Source organism: Lissotriton helveticus, chromosome 4_1 (genome assembly GCF_964261635.1).
Source record: "Lissotriton helveticus chromosome 4_1, aLisHel1.1, whole genome shotgun sequence".
Lineage (NCBI taxonomy): Eukaryota > Metazoa > Chordata > Amphibia > Caudata > Salamandridae > Lissotriton > Lissotriton helveticus.
In genome coordinates, this window is record NC_136063.1 from 246396245 (window position 1) to 246414101 (window position 17857).

Sequence of the window (17857 nt, forward strand, 5' to 3'; positions counted from 1 at the left end):
TGAACTCAATTTATTTATTGCAGCAACATCACTTGATCTTCAGGAAAGATTACCTATGTGGCACACCCATTCGAACCTGATTCTTGTTTAAAAAATGTTTTTATTTCATGTTATACATATTGAAATGGTGAAAATTCTGCCATTGATTGACATTGTATCACTGGTCAGTTCTGTACCTTCCTGGTGGGCTTTGAGGATTTGATCACAGCCTCAATCTGATTGTGAATTGCACCAAGTAGTTCACCGTAGGATATCTGCGGGAGATGACTGGCTGTGTTCTATGAATGAATGAATGAATGAGTACATTTGTAAAGCGCTGCGTTCACTCCAAGGAGCATCTTAGCGTTAGCGGAGAGGCTTGGAACCCTGAGGTGGATAAATCCTAGCAAGAACGTCGAGAGACGGGGCAAACTGATTGGGTGTAGCCAGAGGTTACTTAAATGCTAAATGGGTTATTTGTTTACGCATTGCTGACAATATTGTAGGTGAGTCGAGTAATAGAAGACGGATTGTGTGATGTTGTGGTGCCTTAATATCTATATGCTGCTTAATCCGACTGTGTTGTGTGGTTGTTATGCATTTTGCTTTCTGTGTAGCTTCAGAACCTTTGCCAGCTACCAGTAGGCTTTACGTGAATCACACGTTTTTATTTCCTTAGTGTAAAAACATTTGGCAGGCTCTGTGCTTCAGGTGAGGAGGTGATCTGGGCACGGGGCATGATTGGGGAGAAAAAAATAATTCTATTATATTAAATTTTATTGAGAGTGTTTGGATTGGGTACAATGCCCTGATGTTGGTGAGTTACACCTGGAGCTGCAATCTGTACTTAAAATTGGCAGACCAGAATGTTGCTTACACAAGGCTCTCTTTTGATGCATTGTCTTTTAATATTTGCTTTCGTCTTCTTTTAACCCCAGGTGGACGTTTATGGCTTTGGAGCAGACAGCAACGGAAACTGGGACCACTACTATGAAAAAAAAAAAAGTACTGGAAAAAGCGCTTTCCGAAAAACAGGTGTGCATGATGGGGACTTTCAGGCAAACGTGACAGAAAGTCTGAAATCGAGCAACAAAATACAGTTCTTCTCGGGCAGATGACACCTGTGATACAGGAGGACATTGTCGACTAAAGCGTTTTTGTCTTGAGAGAAAATTGACAGCTGGGATATCACAACCACCTCTGAACGAAAACTATAGTGATAAAAAGAAGACTTTCAGAAGGGAAAAATGCGGTCGGAGAATTCTCGGTTTCAAGAAATGATCACAAAATGTGTGAAAAAACAGTTTGTTGAATGTTGGCTGATTCATAGAAATTAGCTACCGCTCTACAAACACGACTCTTTGAATCCCTTTCAGAAGCAATAAGACAAAACAGCAGCAGTGTTACACATAGTGTTGTGTTTTTCTGTTTGCTGCTCTACATGGATGCTGTTTTCTACATTGTCAAAAGCAAGCAAGGAGTTCATAGAATTTGAGATGGATCTGCACAGGATTAAATTGTAAGAAGACCTGGAGTATTACAGATGGTCTGTGCACAGAATATTTCCCAACACGCCTTGTTCTTAAAAAATAGGGATTCCTGGAGGAATGGAAAGATTCATGTGCTGTACACAACATGCTTACTGCTAGCAAAGCCAAATACATGTAGCAGACTGTGGTTGCAGCTTTACCCCTGGCAGATATTTGATGGATTACCTCGGAATAGTTTACATTAGATTTCTACGTTTTTTGTGCAGGTAACCATCGGATAGCCCTCGTCATGTTATCTCTTGATCCGTAGCTTGCAATGGTAGTCTATTGTGGTCCATGGAGATGAGGGATGTACTGTATGTGCAGCGCTCAAGGTGGAGGGTCCATAGTCCATAGTGATTGGAACGAGGAAATGAGTGCTTGCAAAAATGCATGAAAAATGGAGTGAGTATGGCAGCCATGTGTCCAGATAGGACTAGACTTCAAATGGGAAATGCTACTCTATAAACTACCACGGCAGGTGTAGCTAGCATATGCCAGTTCTAAAAGCTGAAATTAGCTTATCCAATAAGGCTGTATTCACAGGCGTCACAGAAGTGTTGATTGACTGGACATAGTATCTTACATTTTGAATTCGCCTTTTGGGTTGCTTACCATATTTGTGCCTACTGTGGAACTAGAGCACAGGCTGGCTCACAATTTTTGTGAAGACTACTTGTGGTCCCAAGATTTAATATGAAGTGTCATTAGCCTACAGCGCCTTTTTCAAATTGATTTATTTGTATTTATTGTTTTTGTGTAGAGTTTGCTTCCGAACGCAACAAGCACAGGGAGCTAAGTGAAGGAAGCAGGGGTAATTGAGACTGATCAACATTTCAGAACCACATGTTTGACAGAAGAGATAGGTCTTCAAGCATTTGTTTTACTTTCTGAAGTCCACCTACAGGCACAGAGACAGTGGGGATGATTTCTGAGGAGCTGAGCCTTGCGATAGCAGGCGTCTCTCAATGAAGTTTATATTACCACTCGTGCAGCAAGCGATGGGTCTAGGACTTTGCCTCTTGCACCAAAACAAGGGGCATACTATCAACAAATAGCGATATTTATCGCTAAGTAGGGTTAGCGGCAATTTTTTTATCGCCCCGCATCACCAGATTTAATCGCTGAGATAACGTGCTATTAGCAACATTTATCTCAAAAGCGATAAAATTCCCGGGGATAGTGGTGAAATCCGTGAATATCACTGAGAGTACAGCGATATTCACGCATTATCGCTCACAGGGTCTTAGCCATTATATCCACCTCCCATTGGATATAATGGCTAAGAACTGGTCTGAGAAGGCATTCGTTTTTGGAGATATTCGCGCTTAGCCCGAATATTTCCATCGCTACGCCTGTGTTGGTAATCACCGCTTAGCAGCCAAAAACAGATGCTAAAGCGGCGATAATTTCCTATCGCCCCCTTGATAATATGCCCCCAAGTGCTTTCAATAGGTACTCTTCTGTACACAGCTTTGTGTACAGTTCGGAGGGATTGGTCAACCACCTGCTTCATTAATAGCTTGTAGGGGAATGAAGGCATCCCATGTTCAAGTCATCCTAGATGGAAGATGAGTGGACGGGTACGCTTAAGGTTCTTAGGAGCTTTCTTAACTTCTGTTCAGGAGGTCGGCATTAACTCTACAGTTGTAGTCATTGCATGAGGGGGCTTACTGCAAGTACAGGGATGCTTCGATGAAGGTTGTCTGTAGCATGAGTATTTGACAGAAGCAGCTAACACAAGCTTGTTCTGATTATTATTCAAAGCATTAATATTTTCATGCTCATAGCCCAATGCTGTGAGAAATTAATTGGAATATTCTTCTTCTATATAAAGCAAATAGTGGAGGGAGTTGTACTGTTATTGAACATTGAAATAAGTAATATGTTCCATTTCTCCCAATTCAGTCCCTGATTTACTCCTGATTAGAATGTGGGTAAGTGACGGCTAGGATAAACAGAAGCTTATCACTTGCTCTGATGGTAAACAAGTAAATTTGGATGTACGACGTTACAACGCATACTTTTACAACGCCTACCTTTACATCGCAAGTTTTACAACGCATACCATTACAACGCATAGTGCTTTTGGGCGCTGGATAGTGAATAGTTTAATTTACTATTCCAACTCCAGTCCCCGTGGATAGTAGGGAAGGTGTTGGATAGTACATTAAACCTATTCCCTATCCTAGAGCGCCCCCCAGCGCAATGCGTTGTAATGGTTTGCGTTGTAAAAGTTGCGTCGTAAAGGCACTGCGTGGTAAAAGTTGCGTTGTAAAGGTTGTTTACCAGTAAACTTCTTTGTTGTCTAGGTTCTTTTAAGGTTGTTAAGCACATTATCATTGATGGTCCACGATCATTTTAATTTCTCATGTGTGAATCAGATGACTTTGCCATTCCATTCTTTACCAAATCTTAGTTGTCTAATCACAATGTGAATGTGTGTGAGGCCTCCAATTTATACATAAATTACACATTCTGCAATTTTTTTTTGTGAATTGGATACATTGTTCCTAAAATGGGCCCTGCTGTGCCAATTCATTTGCAATATGCAGTTGAATTGTGTGTCGCATTACATTGTCTCTTTTAAGTGTTAGGTTATGACTTGTGTCTGAGGTCAGAGTGCCATTTCGATAACACTACAATAATTTGAACTAGATTTGTCAAGCACAGTTTGTTCCACCTGCTTCGTCCTACTTATAAGACCCAAAGAAGTGGATATTATTTAAGCCTTAAAAACGTCCCATTTGCAAGGCGCCTTGGTTCTTGTCAATCGATGAAAAATATAGTTACGAAGATTACAGAATTGTTCCCTTACAATAGAGCAATTATTCTGAGTAAACAACTACCCTGCTTGATTCACAAACAAAAGCTGTAATTTGCCATCATAGAATATCTCCTACGATTAGGCCAAATTTCTAACTTTTATGGCATTCGCACAGGCGCTCCGGAGTACTCATTGAAGTGTACAATATTCATAGTAATATTGATATAATATTATGAATATTATATTAACCCCTTCGACGCTTATGACGAGCTCAGCTCGTCATGAGGCATAGTGGAGCTGTGCTCATGACGAGCTGAGCTTGTCATAACTGCAGCGGAACGCCCACGCGGGGCTAATTCCCCTCCTGTGCAGGCGTTCCATGGGAGTGGGCGGAGTCGTGACAAGCTCAGCTCATCATGAGCACAGCTCCACTGTGCAGCCTGACGACCTGAGCTCGTCACGAGCACCGCGGCCCCGCGCGCAGTCCCCCTTCCCCCCCGCTCCGCGGGGGAATTAGCCCTACGTGGAAGGGGTTAACATTCTTGCGTGTGTACTACAATGTGTAAAATGCACAGATGCAGAGTTTCTGTAAGTGAAAGATTCTTCATTCGTAAATCTGACACTAAATAGTTCTCCTCAAGGACAAATAGCTTTCCCTCCATCCACATCAAATGCAAGAATGTTCCCACACAAATCTAACCTGGAAACGGGCTTATTCACCCCCTTTATACATGTAAACTTGACTGAGCTTGCGGTGCAAGAAAAGTACCTCCAGGGTATGTGAGTACATATATGATTGTTGGTCTTCACCATCTTTGTGCAAACAACGTTTCGCAATAGAGCCCAGAGTAAGGTACCCGCGGTCCGAAATCACTTTAGTGAAAAATTAATTCAATGATATTTTAATTCATTCATTGTATTCAGTTTGTTTGGTGGTACAGTTGTACATTTGAGATAGTAGGATGGTGTGGACCTTACCAAACAATGCATTTTTGTGTTTTCATTGTAGAAATAAAACAAGCTGTGTTACTAATTTTCATAAACTTAGTCAGGTATGGAAATGACGCCTGACCCATGGAGCACTATGCCTAACGCCCACTTCAAAAGTGGGCACCAATGCCCACATCAGGATTTGATGCTCTTGTTAGTTGTTACAGAGAAGGAACTTTCTCCATCTCAACCTGGCCTTTAAGTAATGTAGAGCAAGCCCCCTACATCCAAGCCGATACCCACATTTCTCCAAACAGACTGGGTAGAATTGTGCTGTTGATCTGTGTTAAGGTATTGTATAGCCTCCATTCGGTGTTATCAAGTCAAGATTAAAACCATAGTGGCCTTTCCAGTAAATAAGTTTCTTTGAGGGCAAGGATTTAGGCATTTTATTTTTTATTTAAAATGCTGTTTCTTTTGGTGCATTTACCTTGTGTTTTCAAAGACTATTTTGTTCAGTTTTTACACGTGCCTTTCTATGTATTTGTGAAAAAAAATGTATAGATTTTATAACCAGTAAAACTTTGATCTATTTGCTAAAAGACAAAAAAATAGAAATCAATTTGCAGCATTACGTTTTGTGCACACCCAATATTATATTAAAGAGCTACCTATATTGAATTGAGAATTCAACACATGCAATGCGGACTGTTTTGGCTTCTAAATTTGTGGTGGAATTTTGGTGGCCCACACTGGTGAAATGAAGTAATAACCTGAAGTTTGACAGGTTATGAGATTTAGGTTTTGGGATTACCCCTGTTTTCTTGCGGTTACTATACTCATTTTAATGTTGTCAGTCTGCAGTTCTCTCAAATCAGTGTCCAGATATTTATTACGGTTATCTTGATCATTAGATGCTACATACCAAGGTACCCAGTATCTTACATAATTACACAATTGTACGGATAATTTTCACTTGATTTAAGTGAGCGATTATCTTTTTCTTTTTCTGGAATAAAGTGTTTGGTTCAATTTAATACAGAGGATTTATTACCATATCAATAGAAATTTGCTGAATTTGTTATTTTTTCGTGATGGAGTTAAAAACCATAAACCAGATTTACCAAAGGTTTTTGTCTGGTTTTCTATAGTCTTAAGAAGGAAATACAGCCGTAAGCCTGTCTTAAGACCAGAAGATCCCTAAAAACCATGGCTATCTTTACCTAGCTAGGGAGAGTCTTGTACACTGTTTGGCCCAATGTTCGGAGGTAAATTTCTTGGTTGAAGCTTTTGCCCCGGTGTTCTCTGTAGCTGACTTCAGCTGGCACCGAGGTAAGGCAGAGGAATGAATATGAGTTATTAAAGGCCATAAAGGGAAGGAAAGGAGAAGAAACATAAACAGGCAATCAGATAAACCCACGTGAAATAGATTCTAGGCGGCAACCTTAGGGAGTCTACAGGAGAGGGTGCCAGATTGCAATGATAGGCCTCAAATCTGGAATTAGTGCTGCAAAAAGGGACAGCAAAAAGGAAAAAGCCTCCAAAAATGTTTATGCCAGAGCGGCATCCAAGTCTGAAAATACTTGGAATGAAGTTCTGAAAATTAATTACAGTGAGGCGAAACAATGTATTTCACGATTTCCTTATTTTCACCTGTTGTGACCCCTGTTTCCAATCAGGACTGCTGATCTTTCCGTTTTCTTCAAGTGGAAGTAGTAAATTCAAAATACCAATTTTCATACTTATTTTATTGGCTATCTCCCCTTAAGGTGGTGCACAATAAATTCCCAAATATTTTACTTAAAAAAAAATGTGTTTTAAATGCCAACCAAGCTATTGCTGTAAGCAGTTTTGATCAAGGTGCTGAGGGACAAAATATGAAATCAACAATCACTCGTTATTGTAATGTATGCAGTAAGCTTATTTCCTCATTTTTCTTTGTGTTAAACTTACATTGCAGAATCGAAGGGTGTATTTTCGCAAGGTTTTCACTGTTGCACTGTACTATGTATGTCACAGTTTTAATTACAGAGGATTCATAACTTTGGAAGGAGATTTCTATTTTATTTTGTATTTATGGTGTTCGACATCTGTGGTAACAAAGAGATTATTTCCTTAAAAAAATAAATTTATCTACTAAAAAGTTATATGCATTGGTGTTTGATTTATGTTTTTTCTGATATGCAAGACAGTGACAGTTTTCTTTCAGATGTGGCTCTGTAACTAGGAATTGATAGATTCAGAGTATGCAAAGATTTTATTACTTGTGTATTCTTAATCAGCTCCCATCTATTGGTCCACCTATAAGGTCCGATTCAAACAAAAGTAGTAGATTTGCACCTGCGGGCACATGCAGATTTACAATTTCTTGGCATTTACGAAAATTCCCACATGTTTTCTTGAAAAAGGTCAAGGCACAGGTGTAACTCTGGGAGTCTAATCGGCTAATCAACTGGAGCCTGCCAGCACTTGGATACCCTGATGGGTGACAAGTAGCATTCTACAAATCTACTGATTGATTGATTGACTATGTCCAAGGGTTTCTCTTTCCCATGTACAAAGCTTTTCCTAGTGGAGATGTCTGCACAGGGGGAATGCATCCCTGTGTGCAAAGGCACATATTTATTTTTTGCCACAAAGCAAACATTTTTCCCTGTAGAGAAAGGCCATCCCCAACATATGTGGTGGTGATCCTCTCCCAAAAGGGCCCTTGAGGTGGAGAAAAAGGAAAGACGCCTGGAGGCAGAAATAGTGGCACTCCTTCAACAAAAGAAGTTTAACAAGGAGCTGAAGGAATTCAGAATCCCGGCGAAACCCTTCACTAACGCAGAGGAAGAGGAGGATACCTTTGAAGCTCTGGCAACCCTCAAACCTCACGAAGAGGAGGTGAAAGAAGAACTCGATGCTCCAGAAGAGGAGGAAGCCTCGGGGATTTTTGAGGAAGAATGGAACAACCTTGTCACAGAAAAGCCTAGAAGAAGAGGTCTGTAGCTACCCCTTGAAGGCTTTGCCACCAAACCACAGTCTTCTACAGCAGCCTCATCAAGAGGGCAGCTGATACCTTTGGGTCCCCTTAGAAGAGGAGAAAGGAGACTCTTTCATCCTCCTAGAAACATTAGCAGCATCCGCCAAGGGGACACAATACCTTCAAACGCTGCCAAGCATTCTGGACAGAGGCAAGGATGCTTTCAAGAAGCCTGCCTCAGGGTAACCCCAAGGGTTTAGAAAAAATACAAACCCTCCACAAAGGACCCTAAATACACCCAAGGGACACAGTGGCTGACTCCATCATTGTCACCACAGCAAGAAGGAGGAGCAACACTCACTCCTCCACTGGCCCGACTCCAGAGAGAGAAAGTAAAATAATTGATATGGTGGGGATAAAGATAGAAAAACAGGCAGCAACGCAATGGTGCATTGCAAACTCTAATGGCCTTCTCAATAGTTATGGTCACTAACAATGAGACAGGATCGAAGAACTGATGAACCAGCTCCCTGAAGAAGATAAGAACAGAGCAAAAAACAGATGAAAGAAACATAGCAAACACCTGCCTGAAATCAGCTTTAGACGCAGTTGATACAGCCACCAGGCAAATGTGCATAGGTACAACATTGAGAAGACACACCTGACTCAGAATTTCAGGCTTCCAGCAAGAAGTCCAAACCTCCATAATTACCAAACCCTTGACAGGAGACACTTTGTTCAGTAGTGAGGTAGATGAATCCCTAGAACAAATGAAGGAGGACAGTGAGACTGCTAGGTATGTACCTAGCAGTCTCACTGTCCTCCTTCATTTGCAACAGAAGGGCTTCTTCAAAAGAGGAGGGTCTAACCTCAGAAGACCCATGGGAAGGGGGGTCTTCTCAACAGGCCAACACAACTTAAAACAGAGGGCAGCAGACAGCAATCAAACCAGCGTTCCAAATACCAAGCCTGGCAGAAGCAACCAAGGCAGTCCTTTCGTGGCAGAGGAAGAGCCAGCTGACAACCCTCAAGAGGGGGAGGAGCAAACTCAAAGTGACTTGCCCACAAGAGAAAACCCCCACACAACACCAGTGGGAGGCAGAATAGCACATCATCTACTTCGATGGGAAAACATCACCACAGACAGTTGGATTTTAAATGTGGTACGCCACGGCTACTGTATAGAACTAACAAACAAACACCCACCAAATCCACCAAGGAAGAAGAGTTTCTGAAGAACAGAATTCTTACAATTAAGACAGGAAATAAAGGAACTCCTACAAAAACATGCATTAGAGAGGGTACGAAAGAACACAGCAAAGGAAACAACTCGCTTTACTTCTTGGTACCAAACAAGATCTCACGCTAAGACCTACCTTATTATTATTATTATTATTATTAAAACTTATATAGCGCACAGCTACCCTAAGGCATCCCGGCGCTATGAACAGTGCATCAACCGTGGGACCATGAAATAGTAGTAACGACTCACACGGGGAACAGATGTGTTTTCAGACCCCTGCGAAAGCGCAGGGTACAGGTCTCAGCACGAAGTTTTAAGGGGAGGGAGTTCCAGAGCGTTGCTGTGTGCACAGAGAATCGTCTCCCGCCCGTGCGTGATCTTTTTACTCTCGGGACATGGAGCAGACACCTCTGGTCAGACCTCAGCGCTCTGTTAGCTTTGTAAGGCACAACCAAACTCCCCAGGATAGGAGGTCCACTGCCCTGAAAAATTTTGTGTGCGATGGATAGTGCCTTAAACTTCACTCTCTCCCGCACTGGTAACCAGTGCAGGGCCTTGAGAGCGGGTCTGGCAGATTCTGTTCGGGGGATTCCCATAAGGAGTCTGGCCGCCGCGTTTTGCACCTGCTGAAGCTTATTAAAAGTAGATTCAGGGGCGCCCAGAAACAGGCCATTGCTGTAGTCTAGGCGAGATGTTATCAAACCCTGAATCAACAACTTCCTCGATGGAAAGGGAAGGAGCGGGAGAATTTTACGCGTGGCCCGCAGCAGGGCAAAACAGACTCCCGCAGTTCTTTTAGCGTGAGTTCTGAGGGAGAGATCTTGCTCCAGCCAGACTCCCAGGCTCTTAATCTCCTCTTTCATGGTTGGGAGGTCACCCATACAGCTTGGCCAGCATGGTAGTGGCAATGGCGGAGCTTTGTTTCCAAGCAGCATAATCTCTGTTTTAGAGCCGTTCAGCTTCAAGGCTGAGCTGCTCATCCAGGTGTGGACGTCCACCAGACATGAGTGCAACAAGTCAGGATTCTCCACCAGTTGAGGAAGGGCGACCACCAGCTGAGTATCATCAGCATAGCTGATGATTTTGATGTTATAAGGGGTCACCACATCCTCCAGGGGGGCCATGTAGACATTAAATAATGTCGGGCTCAAGGACGAGCCCTGCGGCACCCCCCACTGGAGAGAAATAGATGGAGACTTGTTGCTTCCTTCCCAGACCTGGTAGGACCGGTCTTCAAGAAATGAGCAAAGCCATTTCAACGCGGCTCCTCCCACACCCACCTCTGACAGCCGTTGGGTCAACACCTGATGGTTGACGGTGTCGAACGCAGCACTTAGATCCAGGAGGATCACTGCCACTGATCCTCCCGAATCTAAGATGCGTCTCGATTCTTCAACGACTGCCAGGAGGGCCGTGTCGGTGCCCTGGCCGGGACGGAAGCCGGTCTGCGAGTCTCGGAGCAGACCGTTCGACTCTAGAAAGTTGGACAGTCGATCGTTTGCAAGCTTCTCAGCAATTTTGCTGAGACCTGGCAGCAGAGAAATAGGCCTAAAATTGGCCAACTCCGCCGTGTCAAGGTTAGATTTTTTTAAAAGTGCCTTGACCACGGCTTTTTTCCAGGTGGGTGGCACCAAACCACGGGAGAAAGAGGCGTTTATCAGGTCCGTAATGGGCCCTACCACCGCGGTTGCTGCTTGCTTTAAAATTTTAAAGGGAGCTGGGTCCGTAGGGGAGCCGCTTTTTATGGAGGCTATGACTTTTAACGTTTCACTTTCTGAAACTGGGCCGAACGTGTCCAAGGAGATAGGGCACTCTTTCGCCTGAATTGGGGGAAGCTCTTCTTGGGTCCCATGAGGTTTAGCGGTCTGGGGTAGAGAGTCCAATATATTTACAATTTTAATATGAAAGAAATCGGCCAACTCCTTGCACCTCTCAGGGTCATGGGTGACTGCTGGTTCGGGAACTTTGAGCAGTTCTTGCACCACCTTAAAGGTTTCCCTGGAGGAGTTTGAGGCAAGTTGTATTCGCTCCTCAAAGAATTGTGCTTTTGCCAAGCGGAGGGCTGCTTTATAGGCTCTAATCGCTGTCCAGTAGTCCTTACGCTTGGCAGCATCAAATTTCTTCCTCCAAGCCCTTTCCAGTTTCTTGCATCCTTTCTTAAGCAGGCGGAGCTCAACCGTGAACCAGGGAGCGGACCCAATTCGTTTCTCCCTCTTCTGTAAGGTTTTCACCGGAATAAAAACATCAAGCGAAGCGTTCAACCATCTGTTGAAGTCAGCATCTCCTTTAATCGGGTCCGACTCAGATGGAGGTTGTGAGTTTGCCAAGTTGTGGGTCCAATCACCAATCGGTAGTCTGGACCATATGCGGTCCACCACAACCTCTTGATATGTCGGTGTTAAGGGCAGATTGACTTGCCATTCCACCGAAACTAAGGAGTGGTCTGACCATGGAAGCGGAAGGGCTGGTCTAGCCTTCAGCCGAGGGATGTTCGAGAAGACAGGATCCAATAAATGGCCCTTCACATGGGTGGCTCCTGTGTTGACTAACCGGAGCTCACAAGCAGTCAGATCTCCTTTAAGATCTGCAGCAGTCGTGTCTGCGGTGTCCTCAAAATGCAAATTCAAATCCCCTAACACAATGAAGGTAGAAGTGGATGTGGCCAAGAGTGTTACCGTTTCCATCACAGAGCTTACAAAGTTGCCGACCCTACCAGGGGGTCGGTAGATCAGCAGGCCAGCCAGTGTAACCGTTGGCGATATCTGTATAGAAAAGTGGCAGCTCTCACAATCAGCCACAAGACCCTTCCGAACCCTGCAATTAAGGTTATCTCGATAGATAACAGCGAGTCCACCTCCTCGTCCCTCAGGTCTATCCAGATGACATATGAGGAAGCCTGGGGGGAGGGCAAGTACGATGTCAGCATCAGAACTGGAGGTAATCCAAGTTTCTGACAGAAACAGGATATCCAGTTCTTGCTCTTGAATAAGGATATTAAGTTCCACTGCGTGACACGGAAGTGACCTGCAGTTAAGCAGGCCCCAGAGCAAGGTGCTTTTACCTAAGTGAGGAGGAAGCAATGCGTCCGATCCTCGTAGGGGTGGTCCCCGGGCACCCATGTTGCTGCCAGGGTAGTTTTCAGGGGGCTTAGTGCATAGTGCAAGTAGCTCTTCTTGTGAATAAGTGCGACGCGGTGGCGGTGATTTTGGCATAGTACCAGGCCCTAGGCCCGTCTGAGCCCGGACGAGCAGGACTCTGGCTGGACTCCGGCGTGAGTCCGGCGACTCCGCTGCGCGTCTCCGCTGCGCGTCGTCATGGCGAGCTTTAAGTAGGGTGTGGAGTCCGGTCTACGAGGCTAGTGCGCTGGCCGAATGTCGCCACAAGGAATCCCTGCCTCACCCAAGATGGCGGTCGCAGTTCCCCAGTGTGTCAAAGAGGTCTAAGTGAGTCCGCTCCCAACAGCGGTGCTTGTTGCCTTTTATATGAGGTAAGCGCTATATGTCAGGTACCTAAAATGCAATTTACACTATAAAAACGAAACAATTTTAAAAGCGCGAAAGCGCTGCCAAAAGTAGAGACAAAAAGATACAATTACACTATTTTAGCGAAAACAGTTTTAAAAGCGCGAGAGCGCTGACAGATGTCCTGTAAGCGCGCCTAAATCTCAGTGGAGCGCGGTTCAAGTGCCTTAGTTCAAGCTTAGATTCATAAACAAATTCATTTGCACACAGCATTTCAAGATACTACAGGAAGTATTAGCACAGCTACAAAAAAGTAATTGCATTGCAACAATGAATCTAAAGGACGCCTACCTGCACATCCTCATGAACCAAGCACACAACAGATACCTCAGGTTCACCTATGAGAACACTCATTACCAATTTAAGATCTTGCCCTTCGAAATAAAATCAACACAAAGAATCTTCACAAAGTACCTAGAAGCAGTCGCGGAATACTTAAGAAGGAGAGGTATCCACATGTATCGATACCTAGACGACTGGCTGGTGAAGGCAAATTCAAAGCAAATATATTACACCCACATTCATCAGGTGATCACAACACTGCAAGAATAGGGTTTTTCAACAAACCACAAAAAGTCATCAACAAAACTGGAGCAAAAAAAATCCTTTGTTGGAGCAAGATTAAACTCCAGGGTTGCACTAGCATATCGACCCAAAGGATAATACAAGCTATCAAACAGCAAACTCGCCTCTACCAGAAGGGTCAGTCTCTGATAGACAGGACAGTCATGAAACTAATGGGCATGACAGCATCATACATTCCCCTCATCACCCATGCACATCTCCTCAAGCATCCTTTACAGGAGTGGCTATGCAACAGTTGGCTGAATGGCAACAACAAGACATCTTTAAAGATTTTATAAAATTCCAAGGGTATGGAATCTTCCCCCGCTGCCCAGCCTGATGGTAAAGCACTAATCACCATTTCTATCTCCTCCCTTGAGATGTCCTCATCCAGAAAATCGAATGTCTCTCCTCCCATGCTTATCAGGAAGCTATTCTGGTTATAATTAAGAATGTCTTCCTGATTTGATTGGATCATTGGGGTGTACAACGCTTGATAAAATAGAGCAAATTGTTCCAATATCTGTTGCGGGTGTTCATACAATATATCAGTAGCCCCCTTGATAGGCTTTATATGAGCCTTAGCCCTATCATCTGCTACCTTAAAAGCGAGGATCTTGCCTATTTTCTCCCCGTATTCCTATTGTGACAAACAATTTTACTAAATCTTGCCATACTTTTCTCCCTAAATGTCTTCTTCAAGGCTGATCTAAGATCAATTCAAGCAAGCCCCAGCTGCTCTATATCATCATTGCCCCTCAAAGCTGCATCTGCATGTTGATCTTCTACTACACCTATCGCTAGAATTGTATTTTTAATTACATTTCTGTGATGTTTGATTTTGCTGCCAAATATTTTGTTGGGTTAAGCCTCTAATGACTGCCTTGCATGTGTCCCAGACCACTACAGGAGAAGCTGACCCGATATTTTCCTTAAAAAATACTTTAAGTTGATCCCTAATCCTGTCCATATACTCCTTATCTGATAATAGATACCTAGGAAACGAGAAGGATCTAGGCACCTTATTATCGTCAAAGGATTGTGGTCAGAGGTAACTTTCAGACAGATTTGCATGTCAGCCGAACATAGGATTTGTTCTGATGTCCAGGCCATATCTATTCAGGAGTATGATTTGTGTGGAGCAGAATAGTACGTATAGCCCGGTGTATTTGGGTATAACGTTCTCCGCACATCCATAATAGCCTGTAGCCGACCCAATTCCCTGATTGCAACCCGTGTCCTTCGCATCCTGTGAAATGCGCCTTGTCTTGCTGTGTCAATCCCATAATCTATAATACAGTTAAAATCACCGATCACCCCCCGTTCCCCTTCCTAATTCAGCATTTCAGTGTTTATTACGTCAATAATAGTAGGATCGTCTATGTTAGGACCATACAGTGAGCAAAAGACATATTTCTTCCCCTTTATTATCAGCTGCGCTATAGCCCATCTCCCACTTTTATCAGACATTGTCTTACAGACTGCACCCATAAACCTTTTATGCTTCAATATAGCGACCCCCCATATAGAGGCACTTTGTGCTGAACACACTTCTACTTCAAATCCTAGTTAATTTAACAATTCCTGATCCTTATAAGAGAGATGCTTCTCCATTAGCATGATTATCTGAGGATTATACATTTTTAACTCTTCTGCAACTAGTTGTCTCTTAATCCTGCCATTCAGACCAGCCAAATTCAATGCTAAACATTCAATCCAATCCATCTCAATAATAATACCCAGCCACCTTCTAACTTCGTTATCTTAATACAGTTTTCATCAATCTTATCACTTTTGTTCCTTGATGCCCTCATGTTGACCTTTTCCTTTTTTTGCCCCCACCCATAACCAGCCACGTCCCCTGTCTCCCAGGAAACGTACCCACCCCCCTGCATCTAGAAGGAGGAAGCATCCCCTTTCCCAAAGCTGCCGCTGAATTGATAGCTAGCTGGAACCCAAACTCCACGGCAGCTCCGGAGGCATACCCACCCCTCATCTATTTTCGAAAATAGAGAGAGGAAAGAAACAGCAAAGAAAAAAGTATTTTGACATACATACAAAACAAAGCTAACATACACCAAAAGAAGACCAAGGAAGAGGGAAAATGACCCGACCAGCTTTCCTCTTTCTGCTTTTTTCACTCAACATAAGATCAGGCCCAGAGCGTCAAGTTTTACGCCGTCCCCCCTTTCTACCCTCTATGGAGTGCTTCCGTTGCTTGTAATTCAGAGAAGAAAAAATATGCTTCCCCCCCCGCACAGCCTTTAGGCATGCCGGTTGTTGCAAAAATGCTTGCGCTCTAGTGGTTTTTGATGGATATATCAGCTGTCTGAGCTGCCATCGCCTATCCATTGTTGCTTTACAGAAGTTCGAACAAAATAAATTTGAAAAACGTTAAATAGCAAATGGTGAGCTAGGACCAACCTTCAAAGAAACAGCTTGTCGCAGCAGAACATTTCCAAAATAAATCAGGAAGGGCCGAGAGTAGCGAGTATCTTGTCTGCGTTTCACCAATGGCAGTCTATGGGTCCTTTGTATCTGGCAGTCCAAGTCCCCAAGATCCGGGAAAGCCTTCTGTAATATCTGTACTAAGAAGGCTGTGGGGTCTGACCCTTCTTGCCCTCCCAGAATTCCAAACATTTTTAAGTTATGTCTCCTCTGGCAATTCTTTAAGTCTTCAATTTTCAGTTGCATTGCCACTAACAGGTCGTCGTGCTGCTGAACTGTGCTAGTTACTTTAGAAGTAGCTTCTTCCGTGCTGGCTAATATTTGCTGTAGTTCTGTTATCTCATGTGTTAGAGTCCCAACTTTTGAAGTTACTTCTTTCAGAGACTGCTGGGTGTCGTGATTATCTGCCCTTACTTGGGCAAAGAGCTCTCGCCTATCCTCTCTTTGGTCTTTAAGGGTTTGAAGAATCAATGATAGCATTGGAGCTTGATCCCCTTTGCCTTGAAAGTCTCCTTCCATGCATGGCATATGAGATGTTTGAAGAGACCCAGCTACCAGGAACCCCTCGTAGTGCCCCGGAGATAATTTTTACTCAGGCGTCACTCTTGGAGCTACCATCAAACCAGATTCCATGTTGTCTACCCCGGCTACTGACAGCCTGAGAGCCCCACAGACATCATCCGTTAAGCCGACATCCGACAACTTGGATATCAAAGTTTTGACCCCACCTTTTGTTTGGACCCACCGTTGTATAGGACTATCCACTGATACATTTTTAGATTGCATCAACCTCCTATTGCCTGACGCCTGGTCAGGCCCACTATGGACAATTTTCACGTCCTTCTTTGTTTTAGGTTTGAAGTTTTACTTTCTGACACCCGCTGGGTGTTTGGTTTGCTTTTCCCTTGTACCGATTGGGTTTTGTTTTCCCACTTGCGATACTGAAGAACTTTGACCCTTCTTTTGTTCCTGATCCATGGCGAGTCTCCCAGAATTAGAAAACAAGATATTATGGATACCCAGCATTGAGTCACCCTTAGGGGTAGTACTTTCCTCAGAGATAATGAGAGGGTTGTGCTCAGTTAACACATTGTTCTGTTCTGAGGTCCTGCAGCCTGTACTATTGACATTGCCTCCTGCTAGTCTCGGTTCTGCTGCACTATCTTCAAGAAAAAAAGGCTGAGATACCTGATCTGTTAATGTAGCGATGGGTGTCAGCATTTCCTTCAGGTCCAACCCCCCTGGCATAACATCTGAAGATACCACCTCATTCTTCCTTTATTGGCAGCGTCAGATTCAGCAAACATTGCAAATTGATCCACATTATTGAAAGTAGTGTCCAGACTTTCCTCATGGCTCCCAGAGCTATCGGAAATCTCCCTCACAGTGGCCTCAAAGATCCTGACCGAATTTCCACTACTATCAAATCTGTCCGTTTCCATGACCTGAGGCTGAGACTGATGGGGCTCCTGCAAGTTGTTTGCTTTACTAGAGTCAGGAGAAACAAGCTCTGCATCACTTTGCAGCTCACAAATAGCATTACTAATCATATCTGCTAAATTGTTACCAGTACTTGCTTCAGTAGCAGCTTCTGAAGAAAATAGCTTCGTTGACTTTCTTGACTGTAGGAAGCATAATACCAGCTTCCCAAGCTTCCCGAGCCCTGTAGTATGGCTAGAGGAATCCGCCCTCTGAATCTCCGCACCTTTCGGAACCAAACTGCCCCCTGGAGTCACTACTGAACTCACCAGCAGACGATTAGCTCCCGAGTGCTTTTATCTGTAGATTTCGGCGGAGCCATAATCCGGGGTGCTTCACAGTTCGGGTATGGCTGTAGCCACGGGATAGAGCTGGAACAGAGGCTCGATGGAAAACGCCGAGCCACCAAACTCACATCCAGATACGTGGGCA

General features: G+C 43.8%; 1 protein-coding gene and 1 long non-coding RNA gene across 20 annotated transcripts in view; one reads left to right on the forward strand and one right to left on the reverse strand.

Annotated features, from left to right (window-relative positions):
• LOC144828498 (CMP-N-acetylneuraminate-beta-galactosamide-alpha-2,3-sialyltransferase 1-like) overlaps positions 1 to 7352 on the forward strand; it is a 297640-nt gene extending 290288 nt beyond the window's left edge. For 2 of the 3 annotated variants that reach the window (XM_078686719.1, XM_078686720.1), the window contains exon 7: positions 918 to 7352. In XM_078686719.1, the coding sequence (XP_078542845.1) occupies positions 918 to 1097 (180 nt within the window). In that variant the 3' untranslated portion in view covers positions 1098 to 7352. The remainder of the gene's footprint in view (positions 1 to 917) is intronic. The other variant, XR_013610454.1, reaches the window with a different exon arrangement.
• The window catches only part of LOC144828501 (uncharacterized), a 2902672-nt gene that overhangs the window by 1886016 nt on the left and 998799 nt on the right, over positions 1 to 17857 (reverse strand). The window lies entirely within an intron of this gene.